This window comes from Trichogramma pretiosum, unplaced genomic scaffold (genome assembly GCF_000599845.2).
Source record: "Trichogramma pretiosum strain Unisexual culture from Peru unplaced genomic scaffold, Tpre_2.0 scaffold24, whole genome shotgun sequence".
Classification (NCBI taxonomy): Eukaryota; Metazoa; Arthropoda; class Insecta; order Hymenoptera; family Trichogrammatidae; genus Trichogramma; species Trichogramma pretiosum.
The window spans coordinates 207,177-229,646 of NW_019641611.1; the positions used below are offsets into that span (position 1 = coordinate 207,177).

General features: G+C 41.8%; 1 protein-coding gene across 5 annotated transcripts in view; it reads left to right on the forward strand.

Annotated features, from left to right (window-relative positions):
* The first annotated feature begins 5,933 nt into the window (after positions 1 to 5,933).
* The window catches only part of LOC106648323 (acetylcholine receptor subunit alpha-like), an 89,359-nt gene continuing 72,822 nt past the window's right edge, over positions 5,934 to 22,470 (forward strand). For all 5 annotated transcript variants that reach the window (XM_023458619.1, XM_023458620.1, XM_014365096.2 and 2 more), the window contains exons 1-2: positions 5,934 to 6,361; positions 7,722 to 8,065. In XM_023458619.1, the coding sequence (XP_023314387.1) occupies positions 7,859 to 8,065 (207 nt within the window). In that variant the 5' untranslated portion in view covers positions 5,934 to 6,361; positions 7,722 to 7,858. The remainder of the gene's footprint in view (positions 6,362 to 7,721; positions 8,066 to 22,470) is intronic.

The window sequence follows — 22,470 nt, forward strand, 5'->3', positions numbered from 1 at the left end:
TAATTCATACTACCGCAGTCCGCAACTAATACAATCATAAACACAACATGAACTGTTGAGGTTATGGTTAAGCTGGAAGTTTGACAGTTGTGACGGAAGTCCAGTGTAATTGAAATGTTTAAAAATGTCGAAGTTGGCAAGGCTAATTTTTTTTAAAGCATAAAGTTGAAACTAAAAAATGTGATATTTATCACTTTTTTATTAGCAAAAAACCTTCGAGTTTCCCTTGTTGTAGGTGAAATATCAAAAAATCTTTATTGGCGACTTTTTTATCAGGTTTTAAATACAAAATTAATGTAACTCTTTTCTAATACATTGACTATTACTGTATTTTTTGTTTTTTTCTCATCATGGTTGATGCATAACAATTTATATTTTCATAGACCATAATACCAATAACGACTGAGTTTCACCAATACCAAAGCATAATTTACATTGATTAATTACCTATAAAAATAATTCAACCGAGCTGTCGGTAAAAACTACATGAAAGTTAATTATTATAGGCATCACTTCGTCTTAAGTATTATTCAACGACCTATTGTTTTCTTTTAAATTGATAACAAAACAAAAGTATAAGAGCTGTTGTTACAAAATAATTGCACGTTATAAAAAATCTATTTATAAACATAGAATATAGATTACAATTCATAAAACTTGCGCGTCATAATATTCTGCGAACTATCTCAATTCAATACTTGAGAAAGTGCAACGGTTTTACTAACTTTCAGTTGTTAGAATAATTCTTTTTTACTTTATTTAATTTTCAAGTTTCATTTTAGAGACTAAGACATCAAATACTTGAAATTTTAAGCTTTACATAATTATTATTCAGAATTCATTAATGCATCTCACTCTCGTGGAGCTTCATGAAAGCTCAATCCTATAAGTTACCACCAACTGGTAAACATAACATTAAGTATGGTAAATACAAATTCTATTGAATTCGAATTGAAAAAAAGCTAACTCAAGCAAGTATCATTTTATAGCACTATTTATTTAAATACTATAGCAAGTTTTGAATTAAGAAAGTTAATGTCTATTGAGTTTTAGTTTCTTACGTTAAAATACATTATGCTCATCATCAAAAGATTCTTTTGAATACTGAAATGGCATATTTTGTAAATATTTAATAACATAGTGACACCGTGGATCGATTATATTTTACTGAGTTATATTTGTTATTTGTTGAAGTATAAATTTCTTCAAATTTTTCAAATTCGAACCTAATTAAATTATTTACCGTGATTAAAATTTGCCAATTGGACGAACGGCTTATATTAATAAATGATTCATTACTGCATCATTGCTGCTTCTGTTATACTCGTAAACAATATCTGTCACAAATAATTTTTATAAGTTCGAAATTTGAATGAATAATTTTACAAATATGCCTCCTGCAGACCTTCTCATGAAAGAGAAACAGAGAAAAAAAATAATACTCATTCGATATATTGTAGTCACGGACGCTATAAATGGTTGAGTGATGTCATGTTTCAAACATTAAATCATAAAACAAAAAAGTTATTAAATAAATTCAAATTATTTTAATAAACATGAAGACGTAAAAGGAAAATTTTCATGTGTCAGATTATCGAATGAAGTAAAGCACTCGAATCACTTAGTTAATTTGCAAACATTCGAGCTCTCGCATTTATCGTCTCTGTGAAGTACCGAAAAGTTGAAAAAGTAGCTGGCTGCTATAGTACAGCGCGCTCGTTATCAGTGGCACTGACAACGGTCTAATTTAAAGCCTATTACGATCGCAGTGCAGCAAAAGCCGCGAGTGTGTAAAGCATAATACAGTCGTAGCAGCAGCAGCAGCAGCAATGGTATAGAGCACGACAGTCGTCGCCATTCGCGTGCTATTGGCCTCTTCACGCTCTCCGTGTGTACATACACGGTACAGAGCGGAGCATAGAGAGGGGTGCAACTACGCGCGGCGCACGAATTGTGCACTTGGCACGTTGCATCTGTATATCTCATGAGAATTGTTGCCGAATCACTGCAGCTCGCGCGAGCGCGAGAGAGAGAGCCAGTATTAGAGAGGAGTGCAGCACCCTGTGACTCTGCTGCACTGCCTGTGCTGTGCGCGGCTCTGCAGCACACCCTCTCCGTGTATGTGTCGATGTAATACGTGCGCGACGTTATATAGCCTCCCGCGAGGCAACCCTCTTCCTACTGCTACAACTACTACTCCTCCTGCGGCGCGCGCGAACATGCCAGCGATGACCCACATCACCCTCTATGTGTGTAAGCTCGTGAGTACACATTGTTGTACACATTCATAGACATATATTTATATATACGTATATACATGTGTACACATAAAGGCATATCTTTAAGCAAATTCCAGCATAGTAAAAGCACCCGCAGAGAATTTCAAGACTATGAAAATATATCTGGAATGGAGTTATGCTTGATACAATAATGAAAGCTAATGCTCCTGCACGGCATTTGAAGAATTTCCGAATCGATGAGTAAATAAACTTTTTTTATTCGCTATAATTGGTCAATTTTCCGACATTCCAATCTCTTCCTTTGGCCATACAACTTTGCCGAATTTTTTGTACCCCATGAAAAAGAGGTTTAAAAAAAAACACGAAAACTTGAGTAAATAATAATGGTTATGCGTTGCATTTGACCTGGATAGAAAATTGTGTTATTTCGTATTCGCCACACATAGGTTTTCTTCTCCTTCAGTTGAAACGCGCCACGTTTCGCTTGTGGCACTTCTTTATACTTTTTTTATCCTTTCTCTATACGTGACACTCTCGAATGAGAAACACCCGCGACATTGTCAGAGTATGGATATGTGAATCTCCGTGTGTGTATGTCTGTGTATATGTACACATAACACAGCGTACACTCGTACACACCGTTGAAGATGTATTTTTATCAAATTTTTCTTCGAGTCCCAGGAGAATGGCTATTGCCAGAAGAATCAACCTTGCACTATTTTGTTGCAATGTGAAAAATTCAACCATTTCTTGTTGACGCTTTTTTAGCGCTCTTAAAGTAGGGTCGAATGGGTGTTAGGGAAAAAAGTAATTCATAAACGCACAATCCACGCGTAGCTTACGCTCGCGCGAGTGAAAAGAAAAATTTCCTCTTTCTCTCATTACTACCAAATGTACTTGTTTTTCTTTAGAATTTCCTTTTCTCATTGTTATAGCCGACCGTTAATTTAGCCATTGTTAACCTCTAGCCGACATGCTGAACACTACACCTCGACAATAAAAACAGGTGCGAAAGCTGACTGCTTTATTTTAGTTTGCTTTCCAAAAAAGGGCAAAAAAAGGAGGTGAAATAAAGAATGGTAGTTTCAAGCAGGCTCTGAGAAATTTTTGTACTTTTTTATGTATGCGCACATGCTCTCTGTTTACGTGAATGCGCGCGTAACTTTTGCGCTCATTGAGTAAAAAAATGTGTTACACTCGAGCTAAGTGCCAATGTAAAGTTGACGCGCTAGATTTTTTAAAATTTTTACTTTTCCACGTTTGTTCCGCGTACACAATGAAATCAAACAATTTACGATATCTAAAAATTATGATCGATAAATTTTACAGTAGGTTGAAAAGCAATAAAATAAATTTCACTTCTCGGTACATTCATTTCTACATTTTTTTTATAATTTTCCACCGTTATTACGCAAGTATTCTCGACAGCCCATCTAATTCAAATTTTTTAAATAAAATTATTTCTGCGTACAGTTTAATCTTATTTTTACATTATCGCAACTTGTCTGGAAATCATTTTTTTTTTTTTTTTTAATTCTATCACATGGCCAATACAATTTATTATTTCTCTGAAAATATCGTAAAATAAAAGACTTGTCGAAAGCAGACTCCAAAAATACAATATTTATCCTTCCAATTCTCACATCCATAAGTACAAAAAAGATATAGAATATATATACAGCGCGCTGAAGGAGCTCTATAGGTGACTGGCAGTGTCGTTGTGTTGAAACTTGTACATTATCGAAGGAAGAAGCTGTTCCGACTTGGAAAAGTGAGAGAGAAAGAGAAAGGAGAGAGAAAAGGCGTCGCTGAAAAATGACAAGTTTACTTAGCAGCTCAGTCTCATGAGTCGTATAGTCGCAGGAGCTGCACATACTCGCTCACATGCCTCGAAAGTTAACGTTTCATACGCAAGGATATATCCACGTGCTTGGTGACCCGAAGGCCTTAAACTTTTTTACAGTCTTCGACAACATATGCTTCTGCTCGTTTTATAGAGTGAAATTTGTGCATTTTGTCTCTTGGCATCATCATTTTGCCGCCGCTTCTGTGTGCAGAGCGCGAGCGCGTGTGAAAAAGCAACTTTTATTTTATTGACTCGATTCATAGCCGAATTCAAGAAAGAGAAACGTTTTGAAACACTCGCTGATCCACCCTCTCGCGCGCTCGCATCGGCTTAATTTGTTCGAGCATGCCGTATAAAATTTGCTCGCGCAATGGATCCGAGAGCGCGAGGATAATTTAACAAATGAAGCCACTCGAAGCCCGGTCGGAAATTGAAAAAAACGCTGTACATTCGTTGGCGCACTTGTCGGGCTCGAGCCCCGTAGACAATCCGCGCGTATCGGCAGTGTTTCGCGATCGGGTAAATAATATATCAGCTGGCAAGGCGATAGAACAAATAGGTGTCGAGCGAATCCTGGCCAGGCCGCGCGAGCGAGCGAGCGATATATTGAAACTACGAGCGTAATAGCTTGTATCGAAGAAACTCGAGGCTTAAACCGCCTCGTGTCTGTGCCGCTGCGCTTTGCGCTCCGCGCTCCGTCCGTAATGCTGATCCGAGCGAAGATTACTGGGAAAATGCCAAGACTTTTCTCTCTTTCTCTTTCTCTTTCTCTTCATCGTGTCTTTGGCGCGCCACTTTTTTTCACACCTATCCTCGAACCCTGAGAATTTGTCACTTTTTTATTCTCGCTCCTTTTATTCATTTACGTCGCGTACTTTTCGCTCTGAGGCACTTAAATTTGCTCGAGTTTTTTTTACTTTACTCTCCGATTCCTTACGTTATTCGCTTTCCTTTTTTGCTTTTACGAATCAATATTCAATCTGTATAATATTTGGGTTATCCCCCACTCATCAAACTCGCATATCTTTTACTACTTCAGCCTCTCTCAGTGTCTGCATTATTTAATAATAAAAGCACAATGACAAATTGACCCAGTATTACGACGATGCATAAATTATCGTATGTAAAATTTGACAGGCGACGAATAATTATATATTGCTTCGCGCGCTGAATACTAAGTAAAAATATATATACGTATAACGAAAAACTTGAAAATTCAGCGAGAGCGAAAATTACGCAATGCGAGCCTAGTGCGGAGTGCGAATGCAGTCGATGCGAAATGGTCAACGTCGCGAGCATAACCATGGGGCGTTTGACGAAGGAAGCCCCGCCGAAAGACGTCGTTTATGAAAACTGACGACTTTCTAGGGAAGGTGTCAGCCGCCACATATCGCGTTACTTTACTCTGGCCAGGCGCGCGCGCGCGCCCACTGCCCATATATTATGTAACTGTATCGTATTCGCGCGTTTAGCCGCGGACGATTATAATCGGCTTAGCCGGAGCTAAGCGCAGAGAAAGGTAGAGAAAGATTTCTGCGCTTCGAGTTGCGGCTGACTTTGAAACGGCGGCCCGACGATCGTAAAAAGTGCTGAATTAATTTCGAGCGAAGATGCTGCTGCTCGCTGCTGCTGGCTGCAGGCTGCAGCGCTTGTACAGCAGTGCGAGGAAAAAGCGCGAGAATGTGTGCGGAGAAAAGCTGCGAAGGGTGTGCGTTTATAAAGAGGTTGCGCCCCCTCGTGGTATCGAGTTAGTTGGGAGAGGAGCGCGCAGCAGCAGCAGCAGCAGCAGCGAGCAACGGCCAGAAGCGGCGCGCATTCGGCCAAGCCTTCCAGTCGTGGATGCAATGTGCTCGACAAAGGTCGCGCAGTCCGACGTGCCGCTCGTGTGATAGTGCAACCGATATGCAGGCCAGGACGGACGACCATTGAGTGCTATAGCAGCAGCAGCAGTATACGATATAGCAGACGATAAGATTACGCAGCCGGCGCATACGTGCTCGCGGCCCGCGCGGCCAGCTTTATCTTTATTTTCCGTTTTATTTTTCGCCTTCCCTCGCTCCTCCTGCACACGCCTGCGTAATAATAATATATATTGTGGCTCGAGAGGATCGACGAGATAAATCCACTGAGGAAATTCTTCATTTTCATTTAGGACGGAAGTGAAAGTTGTTTGTGGGTGATAATATGCGGTTCGGATGAAGTCGCACTTGTGCAGTGGTGATGATGATGCAAATTTTTTAAATGATTTCCAAGACACGTCGACGAAATTCTCGAGGTATGTATGCGCTCTCTTTTTTCCATCTTCTACTTCTGCTGCTTCTTCTTCGTCTTCTTTGCCCATTCGAGAGCCCTTCGTCGAATAATGCCGATATTTTTATTTTCTCGAGGAAAAATTTTTCGATTCATGGAGCATAAAATGCATCGATCAGTCAACCATGAATAATGAAAATAAATAATTTCAAATGCAGAATAAGCGAGCATCTGCTGACTCTCTCTTTATCGATTTTCCTCGAATAAGATTTGATCCCGGGTAAAAGATCGTCGTCTTTTGTGCGCCGAAATTAAACTGCAACTACATGCACACACGTACGCTCGTATAAAAGTCACAAAGCCGGGGCCAAGTGTTTGAAAATTTCACGCTCGTTTCGGCTGACGATTCTGTTCAATTTTCGTCATTTTAAATTACCGTCCACTTTTCGTCGGCTATAAAAATTTCCTTTTATTTCCTCGGCTCGACAAAAAAAGGCTCGCAGCCAAATCCCGCGCACTGTTAAACCGATCGCCGACGGCCGTTGATTTTTCCATTCACAATCCGCACTACCAATTATTCGGCGGAGCACATAAAAAAAAGAGTTGATTTTGTCTTAACGAGGCTCCCCCCGGTTGCACATGTGTATACAAACTGCCAACGTAAGCGCGTGAAATCAATATATGATCATATACGGATTGCACGTACCTATTGTGAATTATAGGCTTGAATATTCCTCGAGAATTGGCGCATTTTAAAATAATGAGCAACATTTTCGAGCGCGTCTGCAGATCGCGACACGTACTCCATACGTGCTCTGACGTGCATTATTGTAAAATTGACAAATTTCCAAAGCGAAATTTGCATTTGGCAGTGCATATCGCGAAACGCCTGGGTGAGAGAAAGAGAGAGAGAGAGAGAGAGAATTGGAACGATCATTACTGTGGTAACGAAATAAAAGGGAATAAAAATGCAGTTGTTGCGGTTGTTCAAGTAGTTTGGTAAAGCTCAAGTTGTTGCTTAACAATGTATATGCGATTCCGTCAGCCAAATATAGCTTATGTATACATGTGCTGGGGGTAAAGTTTGAAATGTTGTATAGATGCATCGGGCGAAGCTCGGAGTTTATAATGCCGTCGAGTAGTTGGACGTGCACGTCAGACCGCGGGGGGTTGTGATTAGATTGATTGATTATTGAAAAGTCCATTGACCTCAATTACGTGGGCTATTGATGCACATCTATCTCCTCTCTCCCCCTCTCACTCTATATATATGCATGTGGGCCACTCTGGCGCGATTAAGTATACGTACGATGCCGAATAGCGAATAGCGTTATACATACATGTGTCTATGTGTGTGTTGTTGGGCTGGTGCGATGTGTGCGCAGATCAGCAGTAGCGGCAACATCTCTAATCCGCTGCACTGGAGTTGAGAAGCAGCTCGTCGAGCTGTCGGCCGAAGCAGCAGGAGTGTTTGCGGTGTCGGTGGCGGTGGTGGATGCAGCCGTAGCAGCTGCGTAGCACAATGCCGCCGGTATCAATCGGCGAAACGTTGCGCGTCTGGCTGCTGTCGGCCCTGCTGGTGCACGGCGCCGTCGCCGGCAATCCCGACGCCAAACGACTCTACGATGATCTTCTTTCCAACTACAATAAACTCGTCAGGCCCGTCGTTAATACCTCCGACGTGCTGCGGGTTTGCATCAAGCTCAAGCTCTCCCAGCTCATCGACGTCGTAAGTACACGCATATTTCATATACCCAATTTTAGCTTCGATGTTTTCTCCTCGTTATTTTTTTTTTGGTGCGCCTCGTAAACACACCTCGCTCGTTGATGAATTAATAAAAAACGCGGCTTTTTCTTCCACTCGGCTCGAGCTTATTGCTACAGATATTCGCGCGCTCATCGATCTCGGCTTTAATTAAATGCTGCATATAGATATTAGACGATCGGCAGATATCGCGACTCGCTGAGTAATTGATTGCTTCTCTCTCGAAGGCGCCCGCTGCCGATGTGCGCCGCGCTGCCACGGAATATTCAAATGAGAGACAGGAAAAAACTCAACTTCTCGAGCAGTGACGCGAGATGGATCCATAAGGATATCTTCAAATTAATAACTGCCAGCTGCGAGTAATAAGAGCTTAGGGCCTCGTTACGGTTTCGCTGCGCCCGATAACTTTTTTTCCTTTTATCTGCGCAAAAAAAGAACGCGCACAAGCGTTAAAAGTCCTATATTCGATTACCGCTCAAAACAAGGATAATACCTGGGCTCGCTCCTTTCGCTACGATAGTCCTCCACGATGATATCTACGCTATGTATAGCAGAGGTCGCACAATACGCGTGAAAAGGAAAAATAACAAGAGAAAAGTGTTGGCTCGGGTGTGGAAGAGGGTGAAAATAGAGACGTAAAAAGTCATTGTTTGACTCTCAACTTGTGCGGTTCTATTGGTGAATATACATACAAGGCAGTAGATTCACTTTTTCGAGAGCGTGAGCTGCTGCTCGCAAATTGCGAAAGCTTCGACTTTTACAATTTATGTGAGAGTGTATACGTGCGCGTCTGTGTACGCTCGTGGGCGCATATGTTTATAGAATCGAGAGAATCGAAAACAGCAAAGCGGCAGATTTTTTTTGCTCCTTGTGGCCTTTACATTCCTCTGCGCTTTGTTGTTTTTGATTCGCTGACACGAGAGATAAAGAGTAGCGCGTTAAGACAGAACTTTTATCGAAAACCGATGATACTCTTTGCAAAGCTCTCGAGAGCACGTGTGTTAAGCTCCGATTCGTGTAAACCTGCACGTTCGTTACACACTGGCGTTTTGATTTTCTCATTTCGAAAACTCTAACGAACGCCCAGCCGAACATCCTTGTTTTCGGAACGCATGATGCGAAAAATAAAAGTTCCATTATTACTTTATGCATTATACTAAGCGATCGGGCATGCGACTCGAGAACTTTCCGAAAGATGTGTAATAATTTTGACTTAAAAGAGAATCGTACTTTTTTGCGATCGATAAGCACTTGATTTCGAGTTCGGCGGGGCGAGCGGCAGCAGCGATGCCGAGGCAGAAAAACGAGTAAGGTTCAAAGTTATCTCTTAGTTCATACAATCGAAAGAGAGCACTATAGTGGTCTGACTGAAGCTAGCTTCGTACTACTAGTTTCCCAAGGAAAATACGAGCATTTATCGATTAAGTGAATAAAGAAAGCTTTTATCCTTCTTATTTTTGTTTCTTTCAAAAATACTACTCTTACTTTCTCGCGATCTCGCTTCTTTATTTTGACACTCTGAGGAATAAGAGTATGAGTTCTACAACGAGAAAGTATATTTGAAGAATAAACCTATTTTAGAGAAAATTCCTCGTCGACGTAACGTTGAGCAAAACTAGATTTTAATTTTTAACCGACTCTAAGTTGAATTTCTCAACTTTTCCACGGACGATCGAGGAATCGTTGAATTGAGCTTCCGATTCAGACTCGAACTTTTCCGTGTCGAATGATAATGAATCATAATCTCTCAGTTGTTATGTCCTCGGAATAAATCAACGTTCGTCGCGCGAGCCAGCTGCAATGAGGTATTTAACATTCACTCGATGATATCTGGGTAATGTGGAGCAAAAAGAAAGGGTTAAAGCTAGGACTCGAGTTACCCGCTGGCTAAGGTTCATTTTCAAAAATACGTGATAAAAAACTTTTCACGCTGTATGATAAAATAGTGAATGAGAGAACTTACACGGGATGGACGAAGGCCTTTTTTAAATTCAATAATGAACATCACAGACTGCATATTTTTATGTTTCAAGTACCAACTTTTTTCGTTCCATCCGATGGCACTTTTTTGAATGATTCAACAATTGCGCAGATACGCAACGTATACACCTTTCGAGATCCAGATATTTTTTCGGGCGTAAATTCATGTATAGAAGTAATTATAGTTGGATGAAAAATGAAACTTTTGTGCGTGCCAATAAGTTAATTCGCAAAAATTTAATTAAATCCAGTATGATATACTTTGTTTATCAAACTCGCATTTACGTACCGTTATTAATAGAATAGAAAAAAACGGATTCATAATTTTCAAGTCAAATATCGATCGAGTACGCAGCCAAGTAATTACCCTTATTATTTTTAATTTTAAAATATACGCACTTTTGCGTAATAATTATAATAAGCTCATTGAATAACGAGCGCTGCATTTCATAGTATCAAACCTCGTTATTGCTCGCAAGATTAAAGAAGTTGGTGTAGTGTAGACAATACCCATTCGAGTCATAAATTATGTAATATCGACGATGAAATATGGTAAACAAATCTCCAGCGATTCGTTGACCCGTTCTCGAGTGCTCGCCTCGTTGCAAAGTGAAAATTACGATGTGTTTCGCGCGCGCACTGCACTCGAGAGCGTCAAGTAAAAACCGATGATAAATTATATAATTCCGAATCAATAGTGACATTTATATTTTTCAATCGTGGCTGCTGAAGCATCGCGCGCGTTCGACGCGAAAAGCGTCATTTATCAGAGGGCGCATATACACCGTTTTTTGGCATTATTTCAGGCCGATTCTCGGATGTGCGGTTTACACATTGCAAAAAAGATTCACCGCGCCCGAATCAATCATCTGTGTGGCGTTTGCCGTTGATAAGCGGCTCCTCCGAAACTAGGACAATTATTCAGTAAAAAAAAGAGCAACTTTTTATTTTTTTTTGGCTTTTTTTCTTTTTATGTCACTGGATCATCAATTTGCTTTTCTTCGTTATTCGGCTACAAGAGCATATAGATAATAGTCTCTTTCACGGGGCGCGTAATCCAATTAAACTTTGCAAGCTCGTTAATTATGCACACCTCGGTGAGTATTCCAATTGATTCATTGCCCATTGCCGAGAGTACCGCCTACGCGTTACCTTCGTTGTCGAATTTCTCGAGGTATGAACATTTTTGTCACTACTTTGAATGAGAAAAAAAATCCCCGGCAATACGATTTTTTTACAAACTCGTTGAATAACCGAGAGTACATTCTGAGATTGAAGATATGTCAAAAATATTTAATTGGTTTATCGCAGAGTAGTTTGTACCGCTGCATATGGGAAATAAAGAGCTAAACGCAAAGTCGAGAAAACACGTTGGCAAATTTTTATCGTGCAGCTCTATGCAAAGTATGCGGAGAAAGAAAAAGGAGGAGCGCGTCGAGGCTCCGACACTTCTGGAGAAAGTCGAATTTTCTGACACGATAAACTTTTCATAAAATATAAAAGAGCCGGGGATCGGTGGATTTCCTAGAGGTAACGAGCTAAGCTAAACAAGTGCCGCTTGTATATGGCCCGTGGTGGACTTTTAATGAAGGAAGAATTTGAAGGATTTTTCCCAGTGCGAAAAATATTTCTCCTAAGCTCGTAAAAAAATTATGCCAGAGATCTAGGATGGAGAAGGAAATGCTCGTATAAAAAGGGTGGCCACGAGTGCAAAAGTAATGAGGAAATCAAGTTTTATCCAAAGGCTGAAAAGATGCGCTCACCTGCATTGTGCACGTGTGTGTGGGTGTTGGTACTACATCCTCCGAATGTGTGTGCACATACATATATCTATATGTAGCACTCGAGTATCACATGCCAAAGAGCTTTAGGCAAATATTCGTGCATCGCATATCTCCAGCTTGTATTGTGCATAAGTGCTAAGCGCGCGCCAGTAGGCTTGTGGTCGACCACTTTCCCTCCTCCTTCTCTCGGCACACTCGGCCTCTCTCTCTCTCTTCGAGGCATTATGCAAATCCTAGTCTGGCTCTGTGTGTCGGCGCAGTTACGAACGAAATCGTAAGCGCTGGGCGCATGATATCATCTTACCCGTCGCTCGACGCTGCTGCACAAGGCATAAGTCGAACAAACGACCTCAATATATTTTCATTAAACATTTTAACGAAATTTATTATTGCAAGGTAAAGTTGCGCTTATATTAGCTACAGGAGTGCGATCAAGCTTACAAAATTTCATCGTCGGTATATTGGGGTCTTGGAAGGTGAGCGACGCCGGAGCCATTGATGCGTTGACATTATTAAATTCAAAGCTGCGTAATGTAAGAGCTTGTCGTGTCAAAATGCGCATTTAATAGGAGATGGGGGGAAGCTTTGGTTATACTCAAGCATCCATTGATACATTTTTGGGGAGGGGTGAAATAATATTTTCCTTTGTTGGAACTTTTATTCGAATCATAGGCTGAAACTCATTGGCACACGAGGTATTGGGACGCAAGTCGATATAGGCGCTCGGTTAAGCACGGTGAATGTTTATTCATGCAGTCGCGCGCAAGCACCATAGCAGCTGTATTTACGATCCGATTTCAAGTACTGCATATCTATAGATGCACATATATACCTTTTAAATAGGATATCCGTAGGAGCCTCCAAGCAATTTATCATAAGTCCAGCGATGGTTTCTCTCGCGAGCCACCCCCGACCCAGCCCGATTTCGTCTATGCGCTCGTATCGGGTCCTCGTAGAGTTACTAACGATGACGTCGCGTACGCGCTCGTATATATTTTTATGTAAATTTACGTCGCGTGCATTGTAGCGCGAGTAGACGCAGCGCGTGCACAGCTGGCTCGAGCGCAAAATTGTTCGGGCGCAGTTTCAGCAGTATCGAATTAACGCAAGACAACCCGAGATCCAAGCTCCAAGTTTGAAATACTAAACCGAGTGCGGGGCTATTCAAGTTTTTACGTGACTAAAACTCTCGATTCGCTCTAGTTGTTGAAGAATATTTTTTCAAGCGAGGCACTACAGATAGATTTCATTAGCTCATTGTATATATTTACCTGCTTCATATGTATCTACCTCATTACATTGCAGTTGGTAATTATTAAAGGGCAGCATCGGCGATTCGTACTTAGCAAGGTAGGCAGGCAGAAAGCCGCGACAAGCATTATACACGAGCCGTTATTACGGACGATTAAATATTAATTTTCGAGAGAGGATTCGGCCCCCGGTGTCAGAGCCGTCTCTTTCTCTCTCGCTCGATCGCGAGTTATATAGCCCGAGCATATTCGTGTCGGGATTACACGAGCTGATAAGCGCGCGAGTTTGCATTGAGAGCTACGGCATGGATTGGAAACAATTTAGTGGTCAAACGCGCGGATCCGTACAATTGAGTGCGTAGCTAGATCGCAACTCGACGATAGCGGAGAGCAAAAATCTGCGTTATTCGCGTATTGCCGAGCTGCCACATGGACGATGGAGGGGGGGTTCTATCATTAGCGAAACAATCTCGGAGCGAGCGCCGAGTTTGTTGTGTATACTACAGCGAGGGATCCACGCGAAAGCCTGCATATATGCACAAGATAAAGAGAGGAAAGGGAGCTGCAGTGCGGGAGTTTGTGCACACACGTACGCCGGCGAGATCGCATGGCTGCGAGAGAAGCTAGACTGTACTACTATATGCGCTAGCGTGCGCCTTTATATATAATGTATACTCGAAGCTCGCGCGAGAAGCCCTGAAGTACGCTAACGAAATCTTATAACCCGATCAACTGTTAAGAGTAGAGAAAGACTGGTTCTAGCAAACTTCACCCCTCCGTTAGATAATTCGCGTGCGAGCGCACATCCGCCGGCTTTTATATGTAATACACACACAGTCGCACACGGGCGATGGGTATATACACGCACGATCGGACGAGCTCACGTATTCTCATTCACACTCGTACACACTGTATACTGTTATACTGCACACATCGCACACACATATGCGTTATGTAGGTGTAGGGATATGTACGAGGCTGCGGATTATCGTATCGCAAGCTCGCTCACACGTATACGTGTCTATTATTCAATCCTCACCGGTGGGGCGCGAGCACGCGGATCATCGAGGTAAATTTTTCATTACCGTTATGGCGCTCTATATATAGGCGCCACACCACTATACAACCATTGCGAGAGCTACTTTATCGGGAAAACAAAATGTTTCTATCCTCCCGAATATGTTATTACGAGGGGCGCGCGCACATGTACAGAGACTAGCGTGTATTTCGCGCGCGCGGCCTCGTATAGCTTCGTAACCTCGTTTGGATGAAATTCTCGCGGGAACGCAACCCGCCACCGTATTTATATCTATATACTCTAGTACACGAGCTTTATGATTCCTCGCGCAGCAGCAGCAGCATCGAGCTTTTTCGGCGCTGCACATACGAGTTTATTTGCCCGTATGTGTATATATCGGCGAACGGGTTAGCAACAAAAAAAAAGAATAAATAAGATAGATACAGAAATATTAGGGGCCTCGGGAGAGGGGAATTACGTATGGCACGTATGAGTATGCGTGCGTATGTGGGTAGAACTTTTTTTTTTATTTCGCGATAATACATAAGTCTCGCGCGTGCACGGATTACGTGCTTTGCCAAGTTCCTTCGATTCAAAGCAGCGCTACAGCATCGGTAGCAGTAGCAGCAGTGCAGCTTCATGAGAAAAAGGATTTATTTACGTGTGTATAAGAAAGCTATATGGAATTCGCTTCATGAATAACAATGAATTTTCCTATACGAGAAGCTGTTGCCGATGTTGCTGCAGCTAGAGTACATTTAGTAAATAACTTTTGAGCATCGATGTTTACTCGACGAAATGCTTTAGCGTTTTTTGAATAAATAATTTGGACACGTCGATAGTCGTGTCGACCGGTCTTCCTGCAGAACGAGTCACCGTTTCGAATTAAAGCATATCTGTAATTCATCTAAATAAACGTTGCCGCACCGGAGCTGATTCAATTTATATTCCCGTTCCGCCCTGTCCTATACTTATTTGTATCGATGGCTTCTCTCCCGCGCCACGACCGTGTATACGCAAAAACAATATCCGACTAATAAATAGAACGTCAAGCGTCGACATAAGCAGCACACGCGCGTACGAGCATGGCAGGGGGCTATTGCATGCATATTTTATCGCGTCCACGTATACAGGACGAAGCCGAACCGAGTAATTTGCATGTATCCTTTCGCGCGACTTAAAATAAATCAAAATCCGGCCCCGCTGCGTTACGAGAGCTCCGCTCGTTCGTGGCGTGTAATCGATTCAACTTATTACGGAATAACGTCGAAATATTTCCCACGTACAGATGCATGCGGAGAAATACTCGAGATATGACAAAGTTGAAAAGGCACAGGATATACAACAATGAGGGGGCAATTACTCGCCTAAATGACTTTGAGCTTCCATAGTTTACTTGGAACTTCCTCAAAGCTAATTACTCATTGTTGTGTATTTTAAAGTACTGTCGTTGTATGAGTTACTTGAAGCTCGATCGAGTGGATCGTGTATTGGTACGCCTATAGAAGAACCGATCGCCAACAATGAACTTTTCCCATCTGTGCTCGTGTCGCAGCTGAAAAAGTCATCCCTCCGAGCTCGCTCATTTCGAGCTTGCGCATTTTACAGTTTCACCTCGAATTGCTTTTTTTATAATTTTCCTTTTTTCCGCACTGAAATTTTTATCAAAAAAAGCTCCTGCGGTGAAGTTGTATTTCAGAATTCGCAAAACACACAAGTGGGCGCGCATCCGTGAGCGCAACGAGCATGTCATACTTTTGAGCTACCACGCGCCCAGCAACCGACAGATTACGTTATAAAACTTTTCCTATTTCGGCGCAGACACAGCATTCACGTGGTGTAATACTTTTTCTAAAGGCACATAATATTACGTGTAATTTGCGATGCGGGATTTGTCAAAAGCCTCGAGATATTACGTATAAAAAACTTGCTCGTCAAATGCCGTGAGTTTTTTTAACAAAAATTACTTTGAATTTCATTTCATTCTAGAGATTACACCACGCTACAATGAGGGATTATTTTTATGATTATCGATGCTGCCGCACTTTCGTCTCACTGGCAGATTCATTAGTTATCGCGGCGCATAATGGTGACCTGATTTTCAGCGGTCATTTTTCTGTAACGACGGAATCGAATCAATTATAGATTCCAGGGTTTTACTCTAATGAATGAGGGTATGGCTGCCGAGTAGCATAAAATTTTGTTGTCGTTGTCGCAAAAAGACATAATTCATCGTACTTTGTTCAGTCAGCGTCAATAGATTCCGTGTTGGAGATTAATTTCTTGTTAAATGCGCTTTGCCGGTCGTCAATTAAACCATCAAATGACAGTATATTAACATGAATTCGCAAAGCACCTATAAACCCTTTTATTATTGTTTCTGTATCGGCAGATTGATATTAATGATACTTCGAAAAACGCCCCAGTATATTTTCGAGTAATTTATAGGAGCAGTAATATACATAATCATCATCAGAAATATTACTCTTTTTACTAATGGAAGTTTAATATTCAGACAGTCTAGCATTGCAATTCATTTTAATCCACTGGATAAATGAAAATGTATAGCATTCTGTTCTTCACCGAAACCACAATTTCATCCTCGCTTTGCGGGCTGCGAGCAAGTGTATATTATCGAGCTTTTCTATAAATATGACCCAACAATTTCGTCGAAATGAAAACACGTTTTTTCGCTTCTAGTTCATGTATACGTATATACGCACTCGCTAATAAATCAGTACGAAAAACCGATTTGCCGATAAAATAAAGTTCGAGTCGCGAGAAAATTCAAACGATCACCGAGTGAAAAAGGCCCTATGGCAAATCGTTGTTATATAAAATTTCTTACAGCAGCAGCAGCAGCAAGTCGGCAGGGAGGGGGGGATCGAAGGAGCGTCGCGCGAGGCGAGCAAAAAAGAAAGCAGAAAGTAAGAAAAATAGTCGAGGAATCGAACCGAGTATATCCACCTCGAGTGACGACGATCCTCCAAGGCTTTATTGGATTTCCGGCTGCTCTTCTTCTTCTTCTTCTTCTTCTTCTTCTTTCTCGTCTTCTTCGTTCTTCGCTCCAACACGGCAAACATCAGCAACGAGCTAGAAATCTCTAACGCGCTATCGCGGAGGATCTTAGGAAGCCCCGAGTCCCGCGAGAGTATATATATAGGCAAAACATTCGACGACGACGACGACGGTGGCGGCAGCAGCTCGCGAGCACAGCTTGAGATAACAATAATTTTTTCAATTTTCTCAAAAGAAAGTCCGCCGTGCGAGCTTCATATCTGTTATATCTATAGGGTGCGAGCTGTGAGAGCTCAATCGCGATTGTGTAAACGTTATTATGAGAAAAAAATTAAAGCGCCACTCGACATTGCGCGTTTCGTCGATGAGCTCCTATAAATCTAATTTAATGTTTTAAGCACAGACGAAAAAAGCTTGTCACAGACGTACTCTCCGGCTGGGTATGCGCGATAAATTCATTAATCGCGAGCTCGACATTTTGTCCCCATCGAGCGCGTGTTATATCCGCTCTCACAAAACTTTGTCTTTTTCCTATAATGCTGCTGCTGCTGCTGCTTCTACTGCGACGCCTGCGCAAGACAAAAGTTTAAACATAAACACTGATCTGCGCTGCGATGAGTCTAACGCCTCGGCAGCTGCAAAGAAAAGCTGCCTCGATAAATCCTCGCTGCTACACGAGAGGCAATATGTTCCTTTGCGAGACTTCCATTACGTATACACAAACACATACTTTCCCACCGACACACATAGTTTCGGGTTGGGCTAAAAACCTTATAGTTCTTGGACGTGAATCGGATAAGTAACGATCGTGCAAAAACACGTGTGAAGTAAAAGTGGGGAGAGGGGCTGTACAAAAAGCCCAAGTCGAGTTTTATGTACACGTCCATAATCGTCGCGCAGACTCACTCAACTCGACATTTTTCAAGTCTGGGCCGAACAAAGTGTACGGCATAAACGAGAAAGTACTTGTGCCACATTATTTTATATAGAAAAGCGACGCAGGTCTTGGGCTGCATTAACAAACTAGCAAGTGCTTATGTGTACACCTTAAAGCTGACAACAGGCTCATAATACACGTAGCGGGAGATTATTTCAGATATCCATTAGGATACTCGCTTGATTTAGGGTCCGACTTTCTCGTACGAGGCTTTGGACGATAATATTATACGCGTGTATACTGTAAAGCTCGATACATATAAGATATACCACTTAAAGACCAGCGGTCGAAAAGTCGTGTACGATCCTAACAAGTACTTTTCTTACATGATACACGGTAGAAAATCAAAATCCTGAAAATCTGAGTCCTGAGATCTCCAAGTAAGAAAATTTGATAAATCAATTGCGATATATAAGAGGAGCAAAGCGTATCGCCGCAGGTTATACTGCCATACTTGCCATGTAGAGCGCGACACACGCCTCTTCGTACTCATGGTTCTACCGAAGCTCAAAATTGGATTTTCAATTTCTAGCTTTTATAGTCACTAATTACATGGTAACTTGTGTAAAACGATTAAATGAGGGAATAATTTTTTGCCCCCGGACTGTGTACGGCGCACAACAGCTCGGGGCGTACTAGCTAACTTCATTTAGGCGTGATTATTATTAAACATTCATGGAGCTGGCAAGATATATATGTGTGTATTAAAAGCACGAATTGGTATTAGTGCATACGGCGCCACATCAACGCTCTTTGTGCGTCGTAATTACCTCATCCAGCGCCACGTATATACACTCTTGCGCTCGTATCCGATAAAGCAAATATTGTCGCGTGTATACGCGCGTCTGGTCTCCTGGCATAGACGCGTATATATCCTGGATTCCGAGTCTCTTTTCAGCTGCAGCGCCGCATTATCGAGTTATGGCGCCTCGTTTGATTGTGCCGAACTTGCGGCCTCGGCGTTTTAAGAATTTTAACTGCGCCAGGCTTGAGCAAATGCGTCGTAAATTACGCAGCACTGTAATGCGCGCGCGCGCCCGGGAGAATTTCATGCGCGTGTAATTGACGTGAAAAACCACTTCTTCGCCGACCTAATCGTAAATTATCACACCGAGTTACATTCGATTTGTTGTAAATCATATTGCGTCGTTGCAAAGCGAGCTTAATGATGCGGAGCGCTAGAGTAAAAAAGGTTATTAATTCGCGACGTGCGTCGTGAAATGTTACTTTTCAGCGCGCCACTACGAACGAGACGAACGTATAAACGAAATCTGTATCGGTCGGTCACTTCTTTTTATTGTTTCCGAGAATTCGAAAGATTTTTTGCCATGGAAACGCGATGCGTTGAAACTCCTACCAGTTTTTTGCAACGATACAGCCTTTTTTTCATCTTTTTGATTCCCTTGTGTATTTTCAGCTCCGCAGAGATTGCCATTCTCGCAAGCTCTAGTGTGTTGTACCTTTATATGTGTACCGTGTGCGTATGGCTCTCTTTCTCTCTCTTGCTCTCTCTTGCTCCATCTCTTCTCTGAAGTACACAAATGCATACACAATACACGTAAATATGAAAATCCTTTAATGCTTTCTCACCTTTATTCGAGGTATAAAAATGACTTTCTTTTTTTCCTTCACATTCATTTTATGACTACGTTCAAGCCATTTTCATCGTGTTTTTCTCTGTTTGCATAGAAAAATGAAAAAAACAAAAAACATGGGTGAGCGGTAAATTAAATGATTTTCCAAGATTTTGTTACGTCTCAGATGCAGGTCAGAACATATTAATATTATGACTAACTGTGCTCTGGACGGAAGGGGAGTTGAGATTGTGAGTATTATAAAATTACACGATTAAACGTGGATTTATATTATTTCATGTGACTGGTTTACGGCTTATTTTTAACAAAGTTAGTTGTATTGTCCGAGAAATAACCGGAGTGTATCAGAGTGTCATAGTCAAACATAATGTACATTGAATAAAAAAGTATTAATCTTTGTACAGTCTCATTAATTCGGTTTATTGTAGAAAAAAGTTGAAAAATCAAAGAAAAACTTTAACCGAAAATAAACACCGGATACTAATTCATATACGGACTTCCGCAATCATAGTTCCACGACAAAATACGTAGAGGAAAAGAAGAAAATCTTCGCTGAGTTGAGAGCAGCGAGCTCGCAGTGCAGATCAGTCGACAAAACGCGAAAGGCAGACAAGAAAAAGAAAACGAGGCAAAAAAAGGTGAAAAAGAAAAACAAACTATAGAGCGAAGAATTCGTTCCTCTGTGCACACGCGGGAGCAAAAAGCTGCTGCAGCAGCGAGCGCAAGTTCGATCGTTGAGCTCTTTGCCCACAAACGCCTTCGTCCCTTTTCTACCTTGAAGACGAAGTATACAACTTTGTTTTCTCTTTGGACTTGGGAGAGAGAAAGAGAGAGAGGAAGAGAGAACGAGAAAGATCTAACTTTCGCTCCCTAAAGGCTAAAAGAGGGACTTTTCGAATGGAGAATGAAACGTATAGGTATATGCACATTTATGACCGAGTCACGCAAAAGTCAGCGAGCTGAATTACGAGTTACCATTGTCTTGCACGTATTGTCATAATACGTGAGCTTTGAGCTTCTTCTTTTTGACTGCAATTGATTACTCGCGCGCACATGTCGTTGCCGCTGCAACATTATGTAGTATAACCACCGAGTAAATTAACCAAATTCATCAGCTGTTTGAAAGGTACAATTTCGGTCGATATTAGAGACTATCCTAATTGAATACAATATACACGGCAGCGACGTATGGCAGCATCTGCATTACAGTCATCCTATAATATGTTCCAGTGCGAAATCTGAAAACATGCGTGTGCACATTTAGCCGATTAAATTTTTGCTCAAAGAGATTCTGATTAATCAGAAGAGTAAAAAATTTAGAATTTATGAAAGCGAAACATTTCAAAGCTTTTATACAATCACGCGGACTGAAAGCTTTTTTTGGCAGTTGAAAAGTTTGGACGGATCTCGCATGCAATGAGTCAGAATTTTTGCCCGCACGTTTTTCAATTATTCGGGTGATATCTCTGTACGATTAATTTTTTGCCGAGCTACTGCGAAGCCGCGACAGCAGTTTGCGCGCTCGTGCAAGCTCCGAATTCGAGCAGACTAATTCATATGTATTAGCGCACCTGGGACAATATCGAACGATAACGCTCATGCACGCACTAAAAGCTCACATGCATTTTCTATATATTAGTCGACGTACATACGTATGACGACAAAAACTAGATACATCTTGTCAATCGAAGTGCAATGCGTCAATTTTTCGTCTAATTCTTCTAAACCTTGCGTAACAACGTAGAGAGAAACAGAGCCTTAATGTTTAATTAATCCGTAATCGATCGACGAGTGCGCGTGATACCGACCAACACGAGAGCCAATGACTTTCAAATTAGGCCAGGCATTCATGACTGAACAAATACAAACGGTTTAAACCGCGGAGTCATGTATCCATCGGCAGTATCTCTTTTTCCCCCTCGCCTTTAGCTCGTCATTACTAATGAATCCGAATGCACAATGTTTAACTTGTTTCCCTAAGTCAGAGTATTGCACGCTCAACAGTCGTGTTCACGGCGTATTTGAGGTTTGTGCAGTACACGCCTCAAACGCCAAGTACAATTGTTTTTCATTTTTGCATTTGAGTCGAGTCGCAGAGCTACGAGAATATACGTCTCAAAAATTCATTCGAGGCAACATCCGATTCGCATTTCTAGTTGTGAATCCCTTGGCTAATTCAAAGCGGAATCAATAGATGATTGCCCCTCAGCTCGTAATTATTCATCTTCCAGGTAGCAGCAGCACAGTGCACTTAATCAAACGGGATGGAAACCTTATTTTCTCATCTCCTGTTACAATCGATCGGTAGTCTATTCGCGGAATAATGATGAACAGAAAAATCGAGTCGAGACAGAAACTGGGCCTCGGCAATGGCCATTTAATTGCGCAACACATGTCTCTATGCCGCATCTAATGCACCAAGAGCCATCGGCTGCACCGCAGTAATTAATTCTTTGTCCTGCTGCGGCAGCGTACGCGTACAAGTTGCTTCTTTTCTTTCTGCTTTCAGTTCTCGGACGATAATGACGGACGAGAGAAAAGATCGAGAATATCGTTTTGTATTTTCTTTGTTGAAACTCGCGCGTCACTAGCATCGTGTACTCGGTGCGCATTTTACTTTTCACGATCTCTCTAGGCTCGTAGCCCGCTACATTACCGAGGCTTGCGTGCTTATAGCCCAACGACCCAGTGAGCGCAAAAAGCTTCGGCGTACATTTGCTTTGCCGGAGCTCGTACTCTTTCAAGCACATCTCGAGTGTACCTTCTACTCACTTAATCTCCCTCTCT